This window comes from Nannospalax galili, unplaced genomic scaffold, assembly GCF_000622305.1.
Source record: "Nannospalax galili isolate Female #2095 unplaced genomic scaffold, S.galili_v1.0 scaffold960, whole genome shotgun sequence".
Classification (NCBI taxonomy): domain Eukaryota; kingdom Metazoa; phylum Chordata; class Mammalia; order Rodentia; family Spalacidae; genus Nannospalax; species Nannospalax galili.
This window is the reverse complement of record NW_008348313.1, coordinates 1,066,456-1,085,672: the sequence shown is the minus strand read 5'-3', so window position 1 is coordinate 1,085,672 and position 19,217 is coordinate 1,066,456. Positions and strand designations below refer to the sequence as shown.

The following is a 19,217-nucleotide window of genomic DNA, read 5'->3' as shown; positions in this document are numbered from 1 at the left end:
TCTAAATCAGACAGAAGTTGCTCAGGAATTAAGGTCAGCAATCAATAAGTGGGACCTCATTAAACTAAAAAGCTTCTGAACAGCAAAAGAAACAATAAAAAAAAGTGAGGAGAAAACCCACAGAATGGGAAAAATCTTCACCAGTGACACATATGACAGAGGCTTAACATCCAGAATATATAAAGAACTCAAAAAAACAAGCAAGAAACCAAATGACTCAATTAAAAGATTGGCTAAAGATCTGAACAGAGAGTTCTCAAAGGAAGAAATAAAGATGGCTAAGAAACATCTCAGAAACTGTTCAACATCATTAGTAATTAGGGAAATGCAAGTTAAAACCACCCTAAGGTATCACCTTACCCCAATCAGACTAGCTAGGATCACAAGAACAAATGATACCAGATGCTGGTGAGGATGTAGAGAAAGGGGAACGCTCATTCACTGCTGGTGGGATTGCAAACATGTGCAACCCCTGTGGAAAACAGTGTGGAGAGCTCTTAAAAAACTAACAAAAGGGCTGGAGAGATGACTCGGCAGTTAAGAACACTGGTTGCTCTTGCAGAAGACCCGGGTTTGAATCCCAGCACCCACATGACAGCTAACAACTGTCCATAACTCCAGTTCCAGGGGATCTGACAGCCTCTTCTGACCTCCATAGGCATTGCATGACACAGGTGCACTTACCTACATGCAGATAATACATGAATACACATAAAATAAAAATAATAAAATTTTTTTAAAATCACAAGTGAAAAAAAAGAATAGGAGGTAGGAATTGGCTAGGCAGTTAGGGTGAAAAGACCCCAAAGGAAAGTAGCTAGTTTCTTGGCTAAAAGTCAAAATGTCCTTAGGACTCTTAGCAACATTGTGTGTTCCAAAGGCCAAAATTGTCAAAAGTATTTGGGAGCTTTTATCTAATCCTTAAAAGATTTTAGGGTTACCTCTTCTGAGGGGGGAATGTTAGAGTAGCAAAAAACCCAATTAAAAAAAAAAAAAAAGAGCACATGCTCGAAGTTACCAGAAAAAAGAGATGGGGTGATATGGGAGGAGTTGGAGGGGACGGAGTGGGCATGGATTTGATCAAAACACTTTATATGCATGTATGAAATTCTCATACATTTTGAGGCAGGGTCTCCCTGTAGCCCCAGCTTTCCTGGAATTAACTATGTAGATCAGGCTGGCCTTGAACTCACAGAGATCCACCTGCCTCTGCCTCCCAAGTGCTGGGACTAAAGGCGTGCACCACCATGCCTGGCAATATATTATTTTTTTAAAAAAGCAAGTGCTAGCCGGGTGTAGTCTAGCAGACCACTTGGGTTTGGTTCCCAGCACCCATATGGCAGCTAGCAACCATCTGCAGTGACATGCATAGGTATGCATGCACAGGTGCACTTACATTCATGTGCACAAAACACTCACACACACAAAATAAAAATAAATATATCAAAAAAAATTTTTTGAAAAAAGATTTCTTTCCAGCAGTAGGATTATAGTTAGCCAGACAAAGCTGACCTCTGGTGATACACACATCCATGTGCCTGAAAGCAATTCACCCATCGCACTGTTCTCTAAGCATGCCGCTGTTAGGTTTAGAAAGGAAATGTTCACAGGCAGGTGTGTTTGAATACTTGGGCCCCAGTGGGTGGCACTGTTAGGAAGGCTGTGGAACCTCAGAGTCATGGCGACTACCTAGGAGAAGAGGATGGCTGGGCCTTGGGGATTTTGACTATCTACTTTCTCACCCGGCCCCCATGAAGACAAGCCATACCAAAAGCTTTCATCATCAGGCACCAAGTTGCTGTGGCCACCATGCCTTCCGCATCATGATGGCCTGACATCTGAACCATGAGCCAAAATACACCTTTTTTTTCCTTGTTTCTTGGGGCTGGGGAGAGTAGCTCAGTGGTAAAGCATATGTTTAGCAAGTAGGAAGCCCAGGGTTCCATCCCTAGCACACACAAAAAACAAACAAACAAACAAACAAAACCCAATAACAACACAAAAACCAAGAGGCTGGAGAGATGGCTCAGTGGTTAAGAGCACTGGCACTGGCTGCTCTTACAGAGGACCTGGATTCGGTTCCCAGCACCCACATATCTGTAATGCCAGTTCCAGGGGAGATGCCCTCTTCTGACCTCCTTGAGCACTGCATGGCACAGGTAAACTTACATACATGCAGGTAAAGTCAGGCGTGGTCGTGCACAAGGCAGCTACTGGGAGACTCTGTCCCCAAAACACCAAAAACTAAAAAAAATAAAGCAGAAAAAAACTTGTTTGTTCTAAGCCCTGAGGATATGTGACCAATAGTTCACCCTCAGGAGACCACCAAGGTCCACATTCCATCCCTGGGGCTTGGTTGTTAAGGACCATGGACTCCTTAGCAACAGGGTAAAAAATGGCTTCTTCAGCTGAATCACCCCCTATGATGGTTGCTGCCCAGGACACTTGGGCCTGTCGTGCCTCACCTGGGCCATGCCCTTGGTGCCAGTCACGTAGGCCGTGTTGGAGAGGTTGCAGGTTATGCTGCAGGTAAAGCTGCCGTGGACACCTCCTGGGTACTCCAGTAGCACACTGACAGTGTCATCCACACCTGGAAGGGAGGTACAGGGCAGCACAGGGCTGGATCACAGAGATGGGTCCCAAGTCAGACTGTGTGAGTCTCAAACTTTGCCTGGGGAACCTTGGTCCAGACACTTAACCTGTTTTGTTGTTGCTGGGTTTAGTTTATTTGAGACAGGGTATCCTGGAGCCCAGGCTGATCTCAAACTTGCTATGTACTGGACAATGACCTTGACCTCCTGATCTTCTTGCCCCCTCCCAAGTGCTGGGATTATAGGCATACTCTACCATGCTTGTTTGAATGGTTTTAGTTCTTTAAAAAAAAATTTTTTTTTGGCCTTTTTGAGACAGGGTCTCCCAGTAGCCCCAGCTAGCCTGGAACTCGCTATGAGGACCAGGCTGGCCTTGAACTCACAGAGATCCACCTGCCTCTGTCTCATGAGCGCTGGGATTACAGGTTTGAACACACCATACTCTGAGTTAATCACATACCTCAAATGAATAAATTGTGTGTTTTCTGCATTATGTCACAGGAAAGTTCTTAAAAAGTAAACTAACATCTGGTGAGATGGCTCAGCAGTTAAGAGAACTTGCTATTCTTGCAGAGGACCCGGGCTCCATTCCCAGCACCCATGTAGGGTGGCTGACAACTGCCTCTAACTCTAGTTACAAGGGATGCCCTCTTCTGGCTTTCTGGTACACTACTCATGTGGCATACATTCATACACACACACATCCACATAAATAAAATGAAATGTTAGCTGGGTGTGAAGGCTCACACCTTTTATCCCAGTACTCAGGAGGCAGAGTCAGGCAGATCTCTGTGTGATCAAAGTCAGCCTGGTCTATATGGAGAGTTCCAGGCCAGCTGAGACTACAGGGAGACCCTTTCTCAAAACAAAGCAAAACAAAAAATAAAATCTTTAAAACAACAACAGCGCTGGGTGTGGTGCTGCACACTTTTAGTCTCAGCACCTGGGAGGCAGAGGAAGGGGGATATCTGGGAGTTCAAGGCCAGCCTGGATTACACAGTGAGTTGAGTTCCAGGCCAGCCAAGCCTACATAGTGAACTTTATTTCAAAATAATAGCCTGACCTGGTGGTGCACACCTTTAATCCCAGGACTTGGAAGGCAGAAGCAGGTGGATCTCTGTGAGTTCAAGGCCAGCCTGGTCTACATAGCCAGTTCCAGGCCAGTTGGGGCTACAGAGAGGCCCTGTCTCAAAAAAGAAAAAAAAAAAAACACCCCAACAAATGAATGCTAAAAAGAAAGAGGTCAGAACTCTTTCCTATTACATCTTTCTGAAACTCAATTTTTAAAAAGTTTATTAAAATCACTTTCACAATGACTAATAAGGGGTTAATGATAGAACTTCCTTTTTGTTTGTTTGGTTTATTTATTTTGGGGGGCTTTTTGAGACCGGGTCTCTCTGTAGTCCAGTTAGCCTAAAACCCACTAGGTAGACCAGGCTGACCATGAACTCACAGAGATCCACCTGCCTTTGCCTCCTGAGTGCTGGGATTAAAGATGTGAGCCACCACACCTGGCTTCTCCAGCCCCTTTTAAAAAATATTTATTATTTTTATTTTATGTGTATGAGTATATTGCCTGCATGTATGTAAGTGCACCCATGCCATGCAATGCCAACAGAGGTCAGAAGAGGGTGTCAGATTCCCCTGGAACTGGAGTTATAGATGATTGTTAGCCACCATGTGAGTGCTGGGAATTGAACCCAGGTCCTCTGCAAGAGCAGCCAGTGCTATTAACCACTGAGTCATGTCTCTATGTCCTATAACTTATTTTTAAAAATGTTATTATTTTTATGTTATGTGCATGGATGTATTGCCAGCAAGTCATGCAATGCCTGAGGAAGTCAGAAGAGGGTGTTAGATCCCCTGGAACTGGAGTTAAAGATGGTTGTTAACTACCTTGTGGAAGCTGGGAACTAAACCTGGGTCCTCTGCAAGAGCAGCCAGTACCCTTAACCACTGAGCCATCTCTCTAGCCCTCAGAACTTATTTTTTGGGGGGGGTCTTTTTGAGACAGGGTCTCCCTGTAGCCCCAATTCACTATGTAGATGAGGCTAATCTGGATCTCACAAAGACCCACCTGCCTCTGCCTCTGCCTCCCGAGTGCTGGGACTAAAGACATGTGCCATCATGCCCAGCAGAACTTTTTATTTATTTATTTATTTATTTATTTATTTTGAGACAGGGTCTCCCTGTAGCCTCAGTTGACATGGAACTCACTTTGTAGACCATACTGGCCTCAAACTCAAAGATCTGCCTACCTCTGCCTCCCAAGTGCTGGGACTGAAGGCATGTGCTACCACGCCCAGCTAGAACTCATTTTGTAAAAATGCTCATAACCACTGAGTCATTTCTCCAGCCCCAATTTTTAAGATTTATATTTATTTACGTGTATGTGTGTCTCTGTTTATATGTACTTGTGAGTGCAGTGCCCATGGAGCTCAGAAGAGGGTATCAGATCCCTGGAACTGGAGTTACAGGAAGTAATAACAGTTTTTATTTCTTAATTGCCTATTTGCTTCAACAGTTACTTTTTTATTAACTCCCACAACAATCCTATTATTAATATTTTACCAGCAAGTAATTAAGACTAGGAGATCCAGTCAGAGATCACACGATACAGTCTCATTGTACAGTTGGTTCAGAAATGATCTGTGCATAAAGGGTTAAGGTGTGGAGGATGGCATTGCCAGTCCAGTACTGAAGGAGATGTTGGGTCCTGCCCACCTTCCCTCAGATGCTCAAGATGTTATTTAGAATTACATCTCCCAGAATGCCAGGGGGCATTCACCTATCTATGGTGGACTGTGCCCACTGGTGCTTCTGGGACTGGTAGTTCTCTGGGTTTCTGGTGGTGTATAGTTGGGGGGGGTGTCCCTCCAGGTGTCTAACTCTCTGGGTGGGGGTGGGGCTAGAGACTTGAGAGAGAACCCCACCACCACCACCACACAGCCCAGCGTCTGCAGTACCTGTTTCATGAACCCTTCCCACAGCTGAAATCTTCTCTGGCTTCTGCCCACCAAAGACCATGGAAATGAACTGGATGCAGTAGATGCCTAGGTCCAGCAGGCTGCCACCAGCCTGAGCCCAGTCTGTGGCCCTGGATAATTGGCTCAAATTAAAACCTAATTCTATTCGGGCCACACGTAGGTCCCCCACAGTTTTCTGGGCCAGAATTCCCCGAAGAGCTTCCATGGCAGGAAAACACCGGCTCCAGATGGCCTACAGGTGACAGAGAAGGAAGTGAGTCATAGGAAGTGAATGGTCAGGACCCACCTGGTAATTGGACACACCTCCCTGGGGAACCTAGTGTTGAGGGCTCCCCACGGCTCTCCATTCTCCAAAGCACATCTTCTTCCTCCCCCACCCTCTGTCCCCACAGAGACCATCATCTGATTGAACTGCACCGTGGCCTCATACATGGCTTTTTTTTTTTTTTTGCGGGTTTTGAAAAAAATAGTTGTTGTTGTGAGATAGGGTCTTATATAGCCCAGGCTGTCCTCGGATTCACTATGTAGTCGTTGATGACCTTGAACTTCTGATCCCTTCTGATTCTCTTTACCTGTTAAGTGCTGGGATTACAGGTATGTGCCACCACACGCCAAGACTTCCAAAAGGGGCTGGATTGAGATAATGGGTGGTTTGTTTTCATTAAGATAGGGTCTCAGGCCCGGCGTGGGGGTGCAAGCCTTTAACTCTAGCACTCGGGAGGCAGAGGCAGGCGGATCTCTGTGAGTTCGAGGCCAGCCTGGTCTACATAGTGAGTTCCAGGACAGCTGGGGCTAGAGGGAGACCCTGTCTCAAAAAGACCAGAAGAAAAAAAAAAAAAAGATAGGGTTTAATATGTTGCCCAGGCTAGTCTCAAACTCCTGGGCTCAAGCGATGTTCTTGTTTACCTCACCACCAGGCTAAGTAGAAACAGTTTTTAGACAGGTAATTACCTTCACAGGAGTTCACTGGGGTTGGCCCTAAACCAATATGACCAGGGTCCTTATAAGAAGAAATTTGGGCTGGAGATGGCTCAGTGGTTAAGAGCATTGGCTGCTCTCACAGAGGACCGGGCTTCTCTTCCATATCAGCAACCACATGTGATGGACTAAAATATATGCAGGCACAATATTCATATACACAAAATTAAGGGGAAAGGGGCTGGGCATGGTGGCACACGCCTTTAATCCCAGCACTCGGGAGGCAGAGGCAAGCCGATCTCTATGAGCTCTACATGGTGAGTTACAGGCCAGCAAGGACCACAGGGAGATCTTGAGGAGCGACTGCTCTGCTCTGTCCAGAAATTTCTGTCAGGAACTCCAGCATAATTCTTTCAGTAGGGTCTTCCCAGTCATTCACACTGGATGGTGTGAGCACCAGCTTGGTTTTGTCCCTTTTTCTTGCTAGTTACTTTCTGTTGCTGTGATAAAAACACTAACCAACTTGGGGAGAAGTTTATTTTATCTTTGGTTACAGTTCATCATAGAGGGAAGCCATGGCAGGAGCTCAGGGCAGGAACTGAAGTACAGACCCCGGAGGAATCCTGTTTACTGGCTTGCTCTCCTGGCCTGTGCTCAGCCTGCTTTCTTATACAACACAGGACCAGGAATGGCACCACCACAGTGAGCTGGACCCTCCGACATCACTCAACAATCAAGAATTCAATGGAGGAAATTCCTCATTTGAGGGTCCCTCTCCCCAGGTGAGTCAGGTTGATAACTGAAGCTATCCAACATACTTGCTTTCCAGGCAGAGAACTCCGGTCTCCCCGCTGGCTGTTATAAGTGCCTTATTTGAGGATGCTGAGCTAACTGTCTGATACTTGCCTTTCTGGTTTATTTTTTTTTTATGTGTATGCGTGTATTGCATGCATGTAGGTAAGTGCACCCATGTCGTGCAATGCCTGCGGAGGTCAGAAGAGGCTGTCAGATCCCCTGGGACTGGAGTTATGGACAGTTGTTAGCTGCCATGTGGGTGCTGGGATTCAAACCCAGGTCTTCTACAAGAACAACCAGTGTTCTTAACAGCGGAGCCATCTCTCCAGTCCTCTGTTGTTGCTTTTTAACTTTTCTTTGCTCAATACTTTTTTAAAAAGATTTATTTTTTTAAGATTTATTTTATTCTTTTATTTATTAGTTTTTAATTTTATGTGTATGAGTGTATTGCCTGTATGTATGTAAGTGCAACCCTGTCATGTAATGCCTGAGGAGGTCAAAAGATGATGTCAGATCCCCTGGAGCTGGAGTTACAGAAGGTTGCTGGCTGCCATGTGGGTGCTGGGAACTGAACCTGGGTCCTCTGCAAGAGCAGCCAATTTTCTTAACTGCTGAGCCATCTCTGCAGCCCCAAGATTTATCTATATTTTTTATGTGTATGAGTGTTTTGATGCATGTATGTCTGTGTATATGTATGTGCACCACGTGCATGCAATGTTTACAGAGGTGAAAAGAGGGCATCAGATCCCCTGGAACTGGAGTTATGGACGGCTTTAAGCTGTCATGTGGGTGCTGGGAACTGAACCTGTGTACTCTGTAAGAGTAGCTAGTTCCCTTAGCTGCTGAGCCATCTCTCCAGTCCAGAAAGATCCACCTTAATTGTGGATGAGACCATTCCCTGGGCAGAGGATCCTGGACTGCATAAACTGGAGAAAGTGAGCTGAGTACTAACTTGTACTCATTACATTCTGCTTCCTGACTGTGGATGCCATGTGATCAGCTCCCTCAAACTCCTGCTGTGAGGACTTCCTTACCATGATGGTGTGTACCCTTGAAGTGTGAGCCAGAATAAACCCCTCTCCCTTAGGTTGTTGTGGTCAGAGTATTTTATCACAGCAACAGGAAAAGAAGCTACACTTGATCTAGTCAAAAGGTCAAGAAGTAATAGGAAAATAAACCAAGATGAGGCCTCTAATCTGGTCAGGGCATCAATGGCTAATCATTAGCCCATCGATGGAATCATAATTTGACACTGTTATCAGGAAGTAGGGCTCAGGGTCTGGAGAGATGGCTCAGTGGTTAAGAGCACTGGCTGCTCTTGTAGAAGACCTGGGTTTGATTCTTAGCACCCACATGGCAGCAAACAACTACTCATAACTCCAGTTCCAGGGGATCCAATGCCTTCTTCTGGCCTCCGTGGGCTTTGCATAACACAGGTGAACTTATACACATGCAGGCAATACACTCATACACATAAAATAAAAATAATAAATAAAAATTTTTAAAAAGGGGCCGGGCATGGTGGTGCAGGCCTTTAATCCCAGCACTTGGGAGGCAGAGGCAGGCAGATCTCTGTGAGTTCAAGGCTAGCCTGGTCTACATAGTGAGTTCCAGGACAGCTGGGGCTACAGGGAGACCCTGTCTCAAAAAGACCAAAAAAAAAAATTTTTTTTTTAAAAGAATAAAATAAAATGAATTAAATTTTAAAAATCACTAATTTTGGAAGTCACAAGGGTGAGTGGTACATTTTTAGTCTCCTATTAGTTTTGCCATAGATGACTGTGATTGGAGCCATATAATGGATTAAAAACTGTCCTTCGTTAAATATCACCTCCTGTGTTGGGGTGTGGGGGTGCAGCCCTTCACTATCTTCCCCTGTTCTCTGGGAGAAAGATGCTTTTTGCCAATAATTAACTTCCCAGGAAAAGAAACTAAAAAGGCACAAGGCATTACTGTTCTTTCTAATCAGTATATTTGGTTAGATAAAGAGAACCACCAGTAACCTACAGATAACAGCAACACGTGCTCCAGTACAGAAATGCTCTGTCTGACATGCCTGCCTACAACTCCTGGATGTAAGTCCTGTGATACCTAAACAAGATGGCCACTGTGGTTATGATTTGCTTGCTTTCCAAATCCTTTTCCTCACCCCAACAACTTGCTCTTGAGTCGTTGGCCTAGGAGCAATGAACTTGGGTTTGAGGCTTCAATAGATGCTAGATTCAACTACATTGTGGCAAACACAGAGGCCATCTTGACTGTGGGAAAACTCTGGCTACCATGTTTAGTACTGGCAAGTGGTACTACATGGATGTCAGAAGGGTCCCTCTAGGCTTACCTCCATAAGGAAGAGGCCCCGTGATTGGGCCTCTGCAATCATCTCCCGCACTTCTGCCAAATTCACACCCATGGGTTTCTCGCAGAGGACAGCCTTGCCTGCTGCAAGGCAGAGGAGCACGGAGGCCTTGTGCTGGGGGTGCTGATTGGCGATGTAGACCACCTCTAGGGTAGGAAAGAAGGAGAGCAAGAGGTCAGCAGCCACACCCACAATGAGAGGCCTGGTCCCCAGCATTCAGGGACCAGGTGGTGAATGTCATCTTACAGAGGACCTGGGTTCTCCCATTGGAAAGGAACTACCCAGCACTTGGGTAGCTGTAGGTAGTTTGAGAGCAGCCTGACCTACAAAATGAAACCGGTCTCAAAAATACCAATGGCTGGGGATACAGTCAGATGGCAGAGCACTTGCCTAATGTGCGGGAAGCCCTGGGTTCCATCTTCGGTTCTGCTAAATAAATAAATAAAAACAAATTCTCACCAGGTTCCCTAACTTCTTGAGAAATTGAAGCCTTGACCTAATTGCAGAGGTCTGGTCTCCCAGGTCACAGTTCATCTGGGAGCCCAAGGTAGGAACTCAGGACAGAAACCTGCAGGCAGGAGCTGGAGCACAGGCCATGGAGGAACACTGCTTACTGGCTTGCTCCCCTGGCCCCTGTGCAGCCTGCTTTCTTATGCAACACAGGCCCACCTACTCACACCCACCCACCCACCCACAGTGGGCTGGGCCCTCCCATATCGCTCAACAATCAAGAAGATGCCCCATGGACATGGCCACTGGCCAGTCCAATAGAGGAAATTCCCCAACTGAGGCTCCCTCAAGCCAGCTGTGTCAAGTTGACACTAAAGCTGTCCAGCACAAAAGGTAACTGAGCAAGTCAGGAGGAGAGAGCCAGTAAGCAGTTTCTTCTAGGTTCCTGCCTTGAGTTCTTGCCTTGACTTCCCTCCGTGATGGACTGTAACATGGAAATGTAAATCAAATAAGCTCTTTCTTTCCCTAAGTTTTTTTTGGTCACAGTGTCTTTCACAGCAACAGAAACCAAAGTCAAACGCAGTAGCCACACCCACAATGAGAACAGTCTTTGATCAAGTGCCATTCTATAATTAACTCCACCTCTTGTCCCAGCCCGACCCAGGCCTTTTCAAAGTCCATTTCTTTACAGTGGTGTGCCCTGATTATTGCACTACAGCCAGCAGTTGTGCCTACCTCCCCTGACCCATCTAGATCACTCACCCACATTTGGGTCCTTGGCCAACTCCTCGTAGGAGCCGTATGCCTTGGGGATGTTGTATTTCTGTGCAAATTCCTTTGCCCGGCTCAGGTCCCGGGCAGCCACAGCCACCACCTGGAGAGGCACTGGTGTCATACTGGAAGGGTTGAGGTGAGACCATTGCAGGAGACACATTAACTCAGACCTCACAGCTGTGTGTGCCATCTTCGTTTGCAGTGATATAAAATTCACCTCTACCCCTCCCACCGATGCACAGCTTGCTTTCCCACAGAGGAGCTGTTGTGACCTTCACTGAATAAATCCTGTTCGGTCTGCTGCAAGGTCTGGCTCTGGTCTTTTACCCACACTCTTTCTCTGTCCTTCTAAATCTAACACTCTCCTCCATTCATACCCAGGGTCCTTCCTCCCTCTCTCCGATCCAGCGTCCTCTTCTCCATCATACACAGGGCTCCTCCTTCCTCAGACCCTGAGTCACCTCCCTCAGACCTGGAAAGGACCTTCCTCCTCCAGACCTGGGGTCTCCCAAGGGAAGTGTACCTGGTGCTCAAAGGGAGGCAGTGAGTTCAGTGTGGTGGTGAAGTCGTTGGCTATGAGGCCAGCTGACAGGATGCCCCAACGGAGTGCCATCCTCACCACTGCAGGAGCCTGTGAGAAGTGATGCCTGGGTAAGAGTTCAAACCTGCTGATCCGCCCACCTGGAGGCAGGACCTTAGCCCCATTGGAAGTTTGCTAGTTGGCTCTGCCTTCCGAGAGGATGGTGCCTTCCTTTCTCCTCAGCGCCAACATTTGTGATATGAAAGCCCTGTGCAGCACACTTGGTCAACACCTTGACCCTTAAGTGTTTCATTGACACACCCTTAAGAGTTGTCCGGAGGAAGGAACAGACTTCCCTCCTCTAACCACCCACCCTCCTCCCTTCTCTTATCCTTCTCCTCTCATACCCCCTCCCCTCCAGAAGGCGAGACCAGCCTCCCCTGTCCTCTCCTCTCTCCTTTCCTCCTCTCTTCCCTCACACTCTCTCTTTCTCTATCTTAAATACTTATAGATTCAACCAGGGCCCTTGCATAGATCAGGCAAGTGGTCTGCCACTAAGGCATATCTTCAGTCTCGCTCACGCTCTCATTGAGACGGTGCCTTACCCTATAGATGAAGCCAATCTGGAACTCAGTACATATCCCAGGCTGACCTAGGCAATTGAGGCAATCCTCCTGATTCAGCCTCTCAAATGCTGGGCTCACAGGCGTACATCAGCCACATCTGTCTTACAGCACGCTTTTATACTTAAAAACTATGCTGAGGAAGGGTCTCAGTATATACCATAGGCTGACCTTGAATTCTCTATCCCTTTGCCTCAGCCTCCCAAGTAACTAGGATGACAGGCCTGGGCCACCAGGACAGGCAGGTGGCCTTGCCTATTACCCCTGAAGGGAGGGACACTGGTCTTTGAGTCCCTCTTTTTCACCTTAGCCCTGTTATTTTGGCTCAAGGCTGGGACTCTTTGGGGTCATTTTTCTGTTCTGGAAAAGGAAATCATCACAGCATCATTGCCCGAGGGTCTTAAGAGGATTAACCGAATTCTGTATTCTGTTCAACATAAAATGTAAGAACTAGGGGCTGGAGAGACGGCTCGGCAGTTAGAGTGCTTGCTGCTTGTACAGAGGACCCGATTCAGTTCCTAGCACTCATGTTGGGCAACTCACAACTGTAACTCCAGAGGGCTCTCATGCCTTTGGCCTCCTTGGGCATTTGTACTTACGTGCACATACCTATCCACACACAGACACATAATTAAAAATAAAAATAAGAGCTAGGCATGGTAGCGCAGCACTCAGGAGGCAGAGGCAGGTAGATAGATCTCTGTGAGTTCAAGGACAGCCTGGTCTACATAGTGAGTTCCAGGCCAGTCATGGCTACATAGTGAGACCCAGTTTTTTTTTTTTTTTTTTTTTTTTTGATACAGCACCTTGCTATAGCTCCAGGTGGCCTGAAATTTGCTGTGTAGACCAGGCTGACCTCCAACTCACAGAGATCCACCTAACTCTGTCTTCAGAGTGACAGTATTAAAAGAGTACACCACCATGCAAGGTTAAAAACAACTTATTTTTATTTAAAAATATTTTATTTTTTTATGTGTATGAGTGTATTGCCTGCGTGTAGGTACAAGTAGGTGCACTTGTATCATGCAATGTTCATGGATGTCAGAAGAGGGTGTCGGATCCCCTGGAACTGGAGTTATGGACAGTTGTTAGTTGCCATGTGGGTGCTGGGAACTGAACCCAGGATCTCTGCAAGAGCAGCCAGTGTTTCTAACCACTGAGCCATCTCTCTAGCACCATGGCCTCTTCTTTTGCCAGATGTTAGTGCGAATGTGAAGGATATCTGGAGTCACCATAGCCATGTTGGCCAATGAGGGAAGTGGCTTTCCAGTAACTCTCTCAGGAGTGAAGAACTCATTTCCTGGGTAAGTGTAAAGCCACCCTCTTCTAGTCACTTGTGTGTTCCTGTGTGTGTAGAATGGGCGTGGGATCTATGTCAGGTGTCTCCTCAACCTTCATCACCTTTATTGAAACAGGTTCTCTCAGTGGTTCTGAGCTTGCAGAATTGGCCAGGCTGGTCTTGAACTCCCTGTGTAGCTGAAGATAGCTTCGAACTCTTGGTCCCCTACCTCTACCTCCTGAGTGTTGGGATGACAGGTGTGCACTACAGTACCTGGTCTATGTGATGCTGGGGATGGAACCCAAGGCTTCATGCACACTAGGCAAGCATTCTACCAACTGATTCATAGCTTCTGTCCCTTGATACTTTCTAAGAAGTCAGACTCAGGGTATTCCATCTCTGTGACAGAATGGATGCCCCATAAAGTCATCTTGCCAGGAGCAGACAGAAAGTCTGCTAGACTTCTCACAAGTAAAGCTTTCACAGCCCATGAAAAGATGCAGAGAAGTCAGGCAGGTCACATGTAGGTGAGACTTGAAAAAGGTCAGTCAGCACATATACACAGACACACTGTTTATTTGTGCCAGGCTATATTTGGATGTAGCTGCAGCACACAGTAGGACTCAGCAGTGTCAACAGGGGCCTGGGATGGGGGGTTACCAACCTTCAAGGCTCCCACATGACACTAGAAATCTGGGACCTCAGCTACGGGTCTGGTCAAATCTGAGACCAGCATACCTGTGCCTCCAACCATGGACAGGAACTGAGATCACTTTTTTGGAGGGCAGAACATTGGAGGGACCAATCCAAACTCCCACACCTCACTGAAGTCGGGCACAGGATGTGGAGTGGATGAGCCTTGGGTAGCTGAAAGCAAACCACGAATGAAGGCAGGTTTGGACTGAGCACTCTGGAAAGGTGAGGGTCCTTTTTAATGTCATTCCTCCAGTGAGTCTTTGACTTGAAGACGGGGACAGAGGAAAGGACCAAGACCCTGAGGCTGTGAGGGCTGAAATCAGCCCTCGGGCAGAAGGGGCCTGAACAGCGGTGCCACGGGTGGCCCTGTCCTCTGCTCCACATGCCACACAGGCTCCGGCAGCTTTGGGGACACTTCATCCAGCTTACATCACCATCTGTAGGAACTTGAGGGCTGGGGTCACTGACAGGTCATAGGTGCTGGGAATCCAGCTGGGGCACCTCAGGAGGCTGTCCTGGAGCCTTCTTTTCAGAAGCATCCACATCCTTCTGGTCACCTGCTGGAGCTGGGACAGGGACATCATCTGCAGAGGAAATAGGGAGAGTGATGCTAGACAGGGAGTTTCCTAAACACAGGGGTCCAGACCTTAGCCTCTACTCTCAGACCTAGGGGTTCAGGCTCTGGCCCTCCTCCTTTAGACCCCAGGGATCCAGACCCCAGCCTCTTCCCTCAGACCCAGGAGTCCAGACCCCGGACTCCTCTCTCAGACCCAGGGATCCAGACCCCAGCCTCCTCTCTCAGACCCAGGGGTCCAGACCCCAGCCCTGTCCTTCAGACCCAGGGATCCAGACCCCAGCCTCCTCCCTCAGACCCAGGGGTCCAGACCCCAGCCCCCTCCTTCAGACCCAGGGATCCAGACCCCAGCCTCCTCCCTCAGACCCAGGGGTCCAGACCCCAGCCCCCTCCTTCAGACCCAGGGATCCAGACCCCAGCCTCCTCTCTCAGACCCAGGGGTTTGGACCACAGCCCTCCTCCCTCAGATCCAGGGGTCCAGGTTCAGCCCTCCTCCCTCAGACCCAGGGTCCGGGGTCAGCCCTCTTCCAGTCAGTGCACAGAGCCTGCATGCACCTGTGTCTGGGCGGAACTGCAGCTGCCCATTGGGGTTGGAGGGCGGGGCATTATTCTGCTGCTGCTGCTTCCTTTGTTCCATCTGCAGAACAGCCTGCAGGAGGCAGACACAGACATGAGACTGCAGCCCTAGCTTTCCAAGATGCTCAGGTCTTAGTCCCCTTACTCTCCTGCCACCTGCTGGGAGGACACAGTCCCACGGTCCTTGTTTCCTTTCTCACTGAGAGCTGGAGTTCATGCTAGTTAGGATCTAGTTATCTCCTGCTGTGGCTTAGGTTTTCCCTCACTGAACCCTTATCCTCCCTCTCCTGGGCCAAACATCCCCCCACCATCCTCACCCCAAATGGCTGCCACAGCATGGTCAGACATGGGAAATCCCCTACCCTTACTAAAGATGGTGGCTACCACCTGAGTATCTACCAAGTAACATGGCGGTCACAGGCCATCCCACCCGGTAGTCACCCATTTGGATAAACAACAGGGTCCCATGAGACCCAGAGGATTCTAGTTCCCCAACTCGTCACCTGCTGCAGCTCTCTCTTCTGGGCCTCTAGGCGGTCCTGGGAGCGCCCCAGGGCCTCTGTCTCTTGGCTAAGGCGCTGGGCCTTAGCATTTAGCTCCGCCTCCCGGACAGCAAGCTCTTCCTCAAACCGCCGCAGCTCCTCCTCTGTATAGGCCGGGTGCATTTCCACCGTCTACAGGGCCCGGGATAGTGACCATCAATGGGGCAGCCGTGGCCCACCCACACCAGAGAAGGATGCATCATATCAATGAAGACAGGAGAAAGGCGAGAGGCTGGCAACGTGTGTGTGTGTGTCTATGTGCCTATGCATATGTGTGTGTGTGTGTGTGCATGAGTCTGTGAGTTTGAGTGTGTTTCTATGAGTGGATGTGTGTGTATCTCTGTGTAGGTGTGTGTCTATGAGAGTCTCTCTGTGTGTCTATGTATTTGTGTGTACATCTGTATGTATATGTGGGTCTCTGTGTGTGTATGTGTGTGTCTGTGTGAGTCTCTCCTGAGTCTGTTTCTATCAGTGGATGTGTGTATCTCTGAGTGAACGTGTGTCTGTGTGAATCTGTGTGTCTATGTATTTGAGTGTGTGTGCATGTGTGTGTGTTTGAGTGTTTATAAGTGGATGTATGTGTGCCTGTGTGTGAATCTTTGTGTGTCTATGTGAGTGTGAATGTGGATATGTCTGTGTGTTTCTGTGTGTGTGTCTGAGCATGTATCTGTGTGTGACCTGATGGGAAGTAGAATGTTGGATAAAAAAAACCACAGAAGAGAGAACAGAGACTTGGAGATAGGAAAAAGGGAACAAAAGGGGGACGCAGGCCCAGGGTGGGGGGTGCACAGACAGCCAGCAGTGCTGAAGGAAAGGCGGATACTGGGATAGAGATATCCAGGCCCGAGTTGCTCCCTCAACCCTCACCTCCCATCCTTCTCCAGTGTCTCCAAACTCCTTCCTCTGTGTTGACACGAGGAACTCCTCCAGGGTCACAAGGCGGTCCTGGTTGGTGTCAACCTGGGGAGCCACAGCATGGTCAGACACAGCTGGGCCTGCTGCACCCCCCAGCCTGGTCCATCTTGCTCACATTCTTCATCACGTGCTCCCGCATGCGCAGACGCTCCTCCTCCATCTCCCGCATGTCATCCTCCTCATTCTTCGGGTCATACACCTTCTCCAGCTGCAGAGTTCAGGGAGGGGTGTGAAGTGGCCTGAGACAACCCCACTCCTGGTACTCACACTGGACTGCAACTCCCTGAAGGCCTTGGGGCTTGCTGTCACTATAGCAGCTTCTTTTGCCCCAGGGGCTGTTGGGACTTGTAGTTTTCCCCTGCACTCCCACTCAGGGGAACTCAGAGGACCTTCTGCCCTGATACACTCACCTCCTTAGTGAAGAGAGCTTCCAGTTCTTGCTCATCTAGGACACCATCACTGTTGATGTCTGGGGGATGAGATAAAAAAGGATCTTAGGGGACCAAGGGTAGTACAGGGCTGCTCCCCAAGGGACAAGCTGGTGAAGAAACTGCAGGGGACAAAGGCTCTGTTAACAAGGACGAGCAGTAGAAAGGTGGTCAGTAGGCTTCAGTGTCCCCTAGGTCTGCTGCCATAACAGACCTAATACAACATAATGTCTGTAGTGTCCAGGGGTCCTAAGAATGGGGTAGGAGATCCCTGTGGGGACTTTTCTCACCAGACTGTGTATATGTAGCACCTGGTGTTTTGGGCATAGTGGTGGCCCCTCTACCCAGGTTCCAGGGGCCTTGTGACCTTACGCCCTAGACACCCAGGCCAACTTCAGTGGCCACACTGCTTGCCTCAGACCCTTCCTCCTCTGCCCACTCTTTTTGGGTTTTGTTTTGAGACAGGGTCTTCCTGTAGCCCCAGCCTGGAATTTGCTGTATAGACCAGGCTGGCCTTGATCTCAGACAGACCCACCTGCTTCTGTCTGCCTCCTGAGTGCTGGGATCAAAGGTTTGTGTCACCATGCCCAGCTCTCTGCCCGCTCGAGCCCCCACTGAGGTGGCCAGGGACCTAATCTTGCAAACCCAGTGGTTTTCTGCCTACATTTGTCTTGGCTTCCAGAATCCCTTCCTGTGGACTCTAGTCAGTGCTCAGCAACCTTTGCCTGCTGACAGTTCCATCTTCATTTCCTCTTCTTTTATTTATTTTTTTAATTTTTATTTATTATTATTTTTTATTTTTTAAGTGTACAAGTGTGTTGTCTGCATATATGTGAGTGCACCCATGTCGTGCAATGCTGTGAAGGTCAGAAGAGGGCTTCAGATTCCCCTGGAACTGGAGTTAAGGATGGTTCATAGCCACCACTTGGGTGCTGGGAATCGAACCCGGGCCCTCTGCAAGAACAGTTAATGCTCTTAACCACTTAGCCAACTCTCCAGCCCCAATAATAATACTTAAGAAAAACAAAACATCCCCCCCCCAAAAAAAAACCAGCTCATAGAGCGCAAGCATAAGAAAACTTCAGATCTGTGTATTTTATGAATATGGAGGAAATTTTATAAGGAAATACTCTCAAAATAAACATGAAATATGAAAGGTTATAAATCATGGTGAGACTCTCTGTTGTGCAGGGGGGAGAGAGAGAGAGAGAGAGAGAGAGAGAGAGAGAGAGAGAGAGAGAGAGAGAGAGAGAGAGGTGAAAGTCAGAAGACAATTTACAGTTATTCCTCTCCTTCCACCATGTGAGCTCTGGGGATAAAACTCAGGTTGTCAGGCTTGACTGTAATTGCCTTTTCCTGCTAAAACCCTGTGCTCAGATCTGGGGACGAGAGGTGGGAGGTGGGGTGTCTGCCTGATGCAATATAGTAGCCACTAGCCACATGACCTAAGCACATTTAAATTGATTAATATGGGGGCTGGAGAGATGACTCAGTGGTTACAGGTGCACTTACATACACGCAGGCAAAACATTCATACACATAAAAAAATAAAAATAAATTTAAGATAATATGAATGATGATGAATATGCTATTACTATGGACTTGGGAGTGGGGATGTAGCTCAGCAGTGGAGCACCTATCTGGCATGTGCTAGGTCCTGGGTTCAACTCATACTGCTGCAAACACAAAAAACAAATTAGTAAAAATTTTTATAAAAGCATTTGAGTTTTTGATCTCACTGGGTCCCTGGCTGGTGGCTGCCATACTGGATGGGGCAGATGAGTCTATTGGGCAGTACCTCCCTGAGGCGCCACCCTTCCAGTTGCTTGAGTTGGATTCCTGAGACACCCCAACCCACTTACAAGTCATTCAGGCCATCTGCTAGTCCTATCAGCTTGACCCTCAAGCTGGTACCAGACTGGGACCACTTTTCTCTCCTTCCCCCAGTCCAGCATCTCTTGCCTAGTCTCAAATAGTCTGGATGGATTCCATCAACCCTTAAAGTAAACTCCATCCCAGACAGAACAAAATCCATGCCAAACCCTCTCCTTGGGGCTAAGGGTGCCTGCGCCCACCCTCTCTACCATCTCTATCCCTTGTAGCCCTGGAAACCTGCCTTCCCTGTGCACACTTACTGTTCCTTCATCTAGAAAATTCTTCCCCAATTGACAGCAGTGCTCTACCTATCATTTT

The 19,217-nt window shown here is 48.1% G+C and overlaps 2 protein-coding genes across 3 annotated transcripts in view; both read right to left on the bottom strand.

Moving 5' to 3' along the window:
- The window catches only part of Dhdh (dihydrodiol dehydrogenase), a 14,923-nt gene extending 3,403 nt beyond the window's left edge, over positions 1-11,520 (bottom strand). The window contains exons 1-5 of one of the 2 annotated variants that reach the window (XM_008845017.2): positions 11,395-11,520; positions 10,860-10,971; positions 9,630-9,793; positions 5,558-5,810; positions 2,466-2,590 (exon numbers count right to left, since the gene is read on the bottom strand). In XM_008845017.2, the coding sequence (XP_008843239.1) occupies positions 2,466-2,590; positions 5,558-5,810; positions 9,630-9,793; positions 10,860-10,971; positions 11,395-11,484 (744 nt within the window). In that variant the 5' untranslated portion in view covers positions 11,485-11,520. Of the gene's footprint in view, positions 1-2,465; positions 2,591-5,557; positions 5,811-9,629; positions 9,794-10,859; positions 10,994-11,394 lie in introns of both variants that reach the window. The other variant, XM_029569426.1, reaches the window with a different exon arrangement.
- A 2,329-nt stretch (positions 11,521-13,849) lies between these two features.
- Nucb1 (nucleobindin 1) overlaps positions 13,850-19,217 on the bottom strand; it is a 21,864-nt gene continuing 16,496 nt past the window's right edge. The window contains exons 8-13 of the mRNA XM_008845016.3: positions 17,007-17,065; positions 16,712-16,804; positions 16,549-16,641; positions 15,643-15,813; positions 15,119-15,212; positions 13,850-14,573 (exon numbers count right to left, since the gene is read on the bottom strand). Coding sequence (XP_008843238.1) covers positions 14,461-14,573; positions 15,119-15,212; positions 15,643-15,813; positions 16,549-16,641; positions 16,712-16,804; positions 17,007-17,065 — 623 coding nt within the window. The 3' untranslated portion in view covers positions 13,850-14,460. The remainder of the gene's footprint in view (positions 14,574-15,118; positions 15,213-15,642; positions 15,814-16,548; positions 16,642-16,711; positions 16,805-17,006; positions 17,066-19,217) is intronic.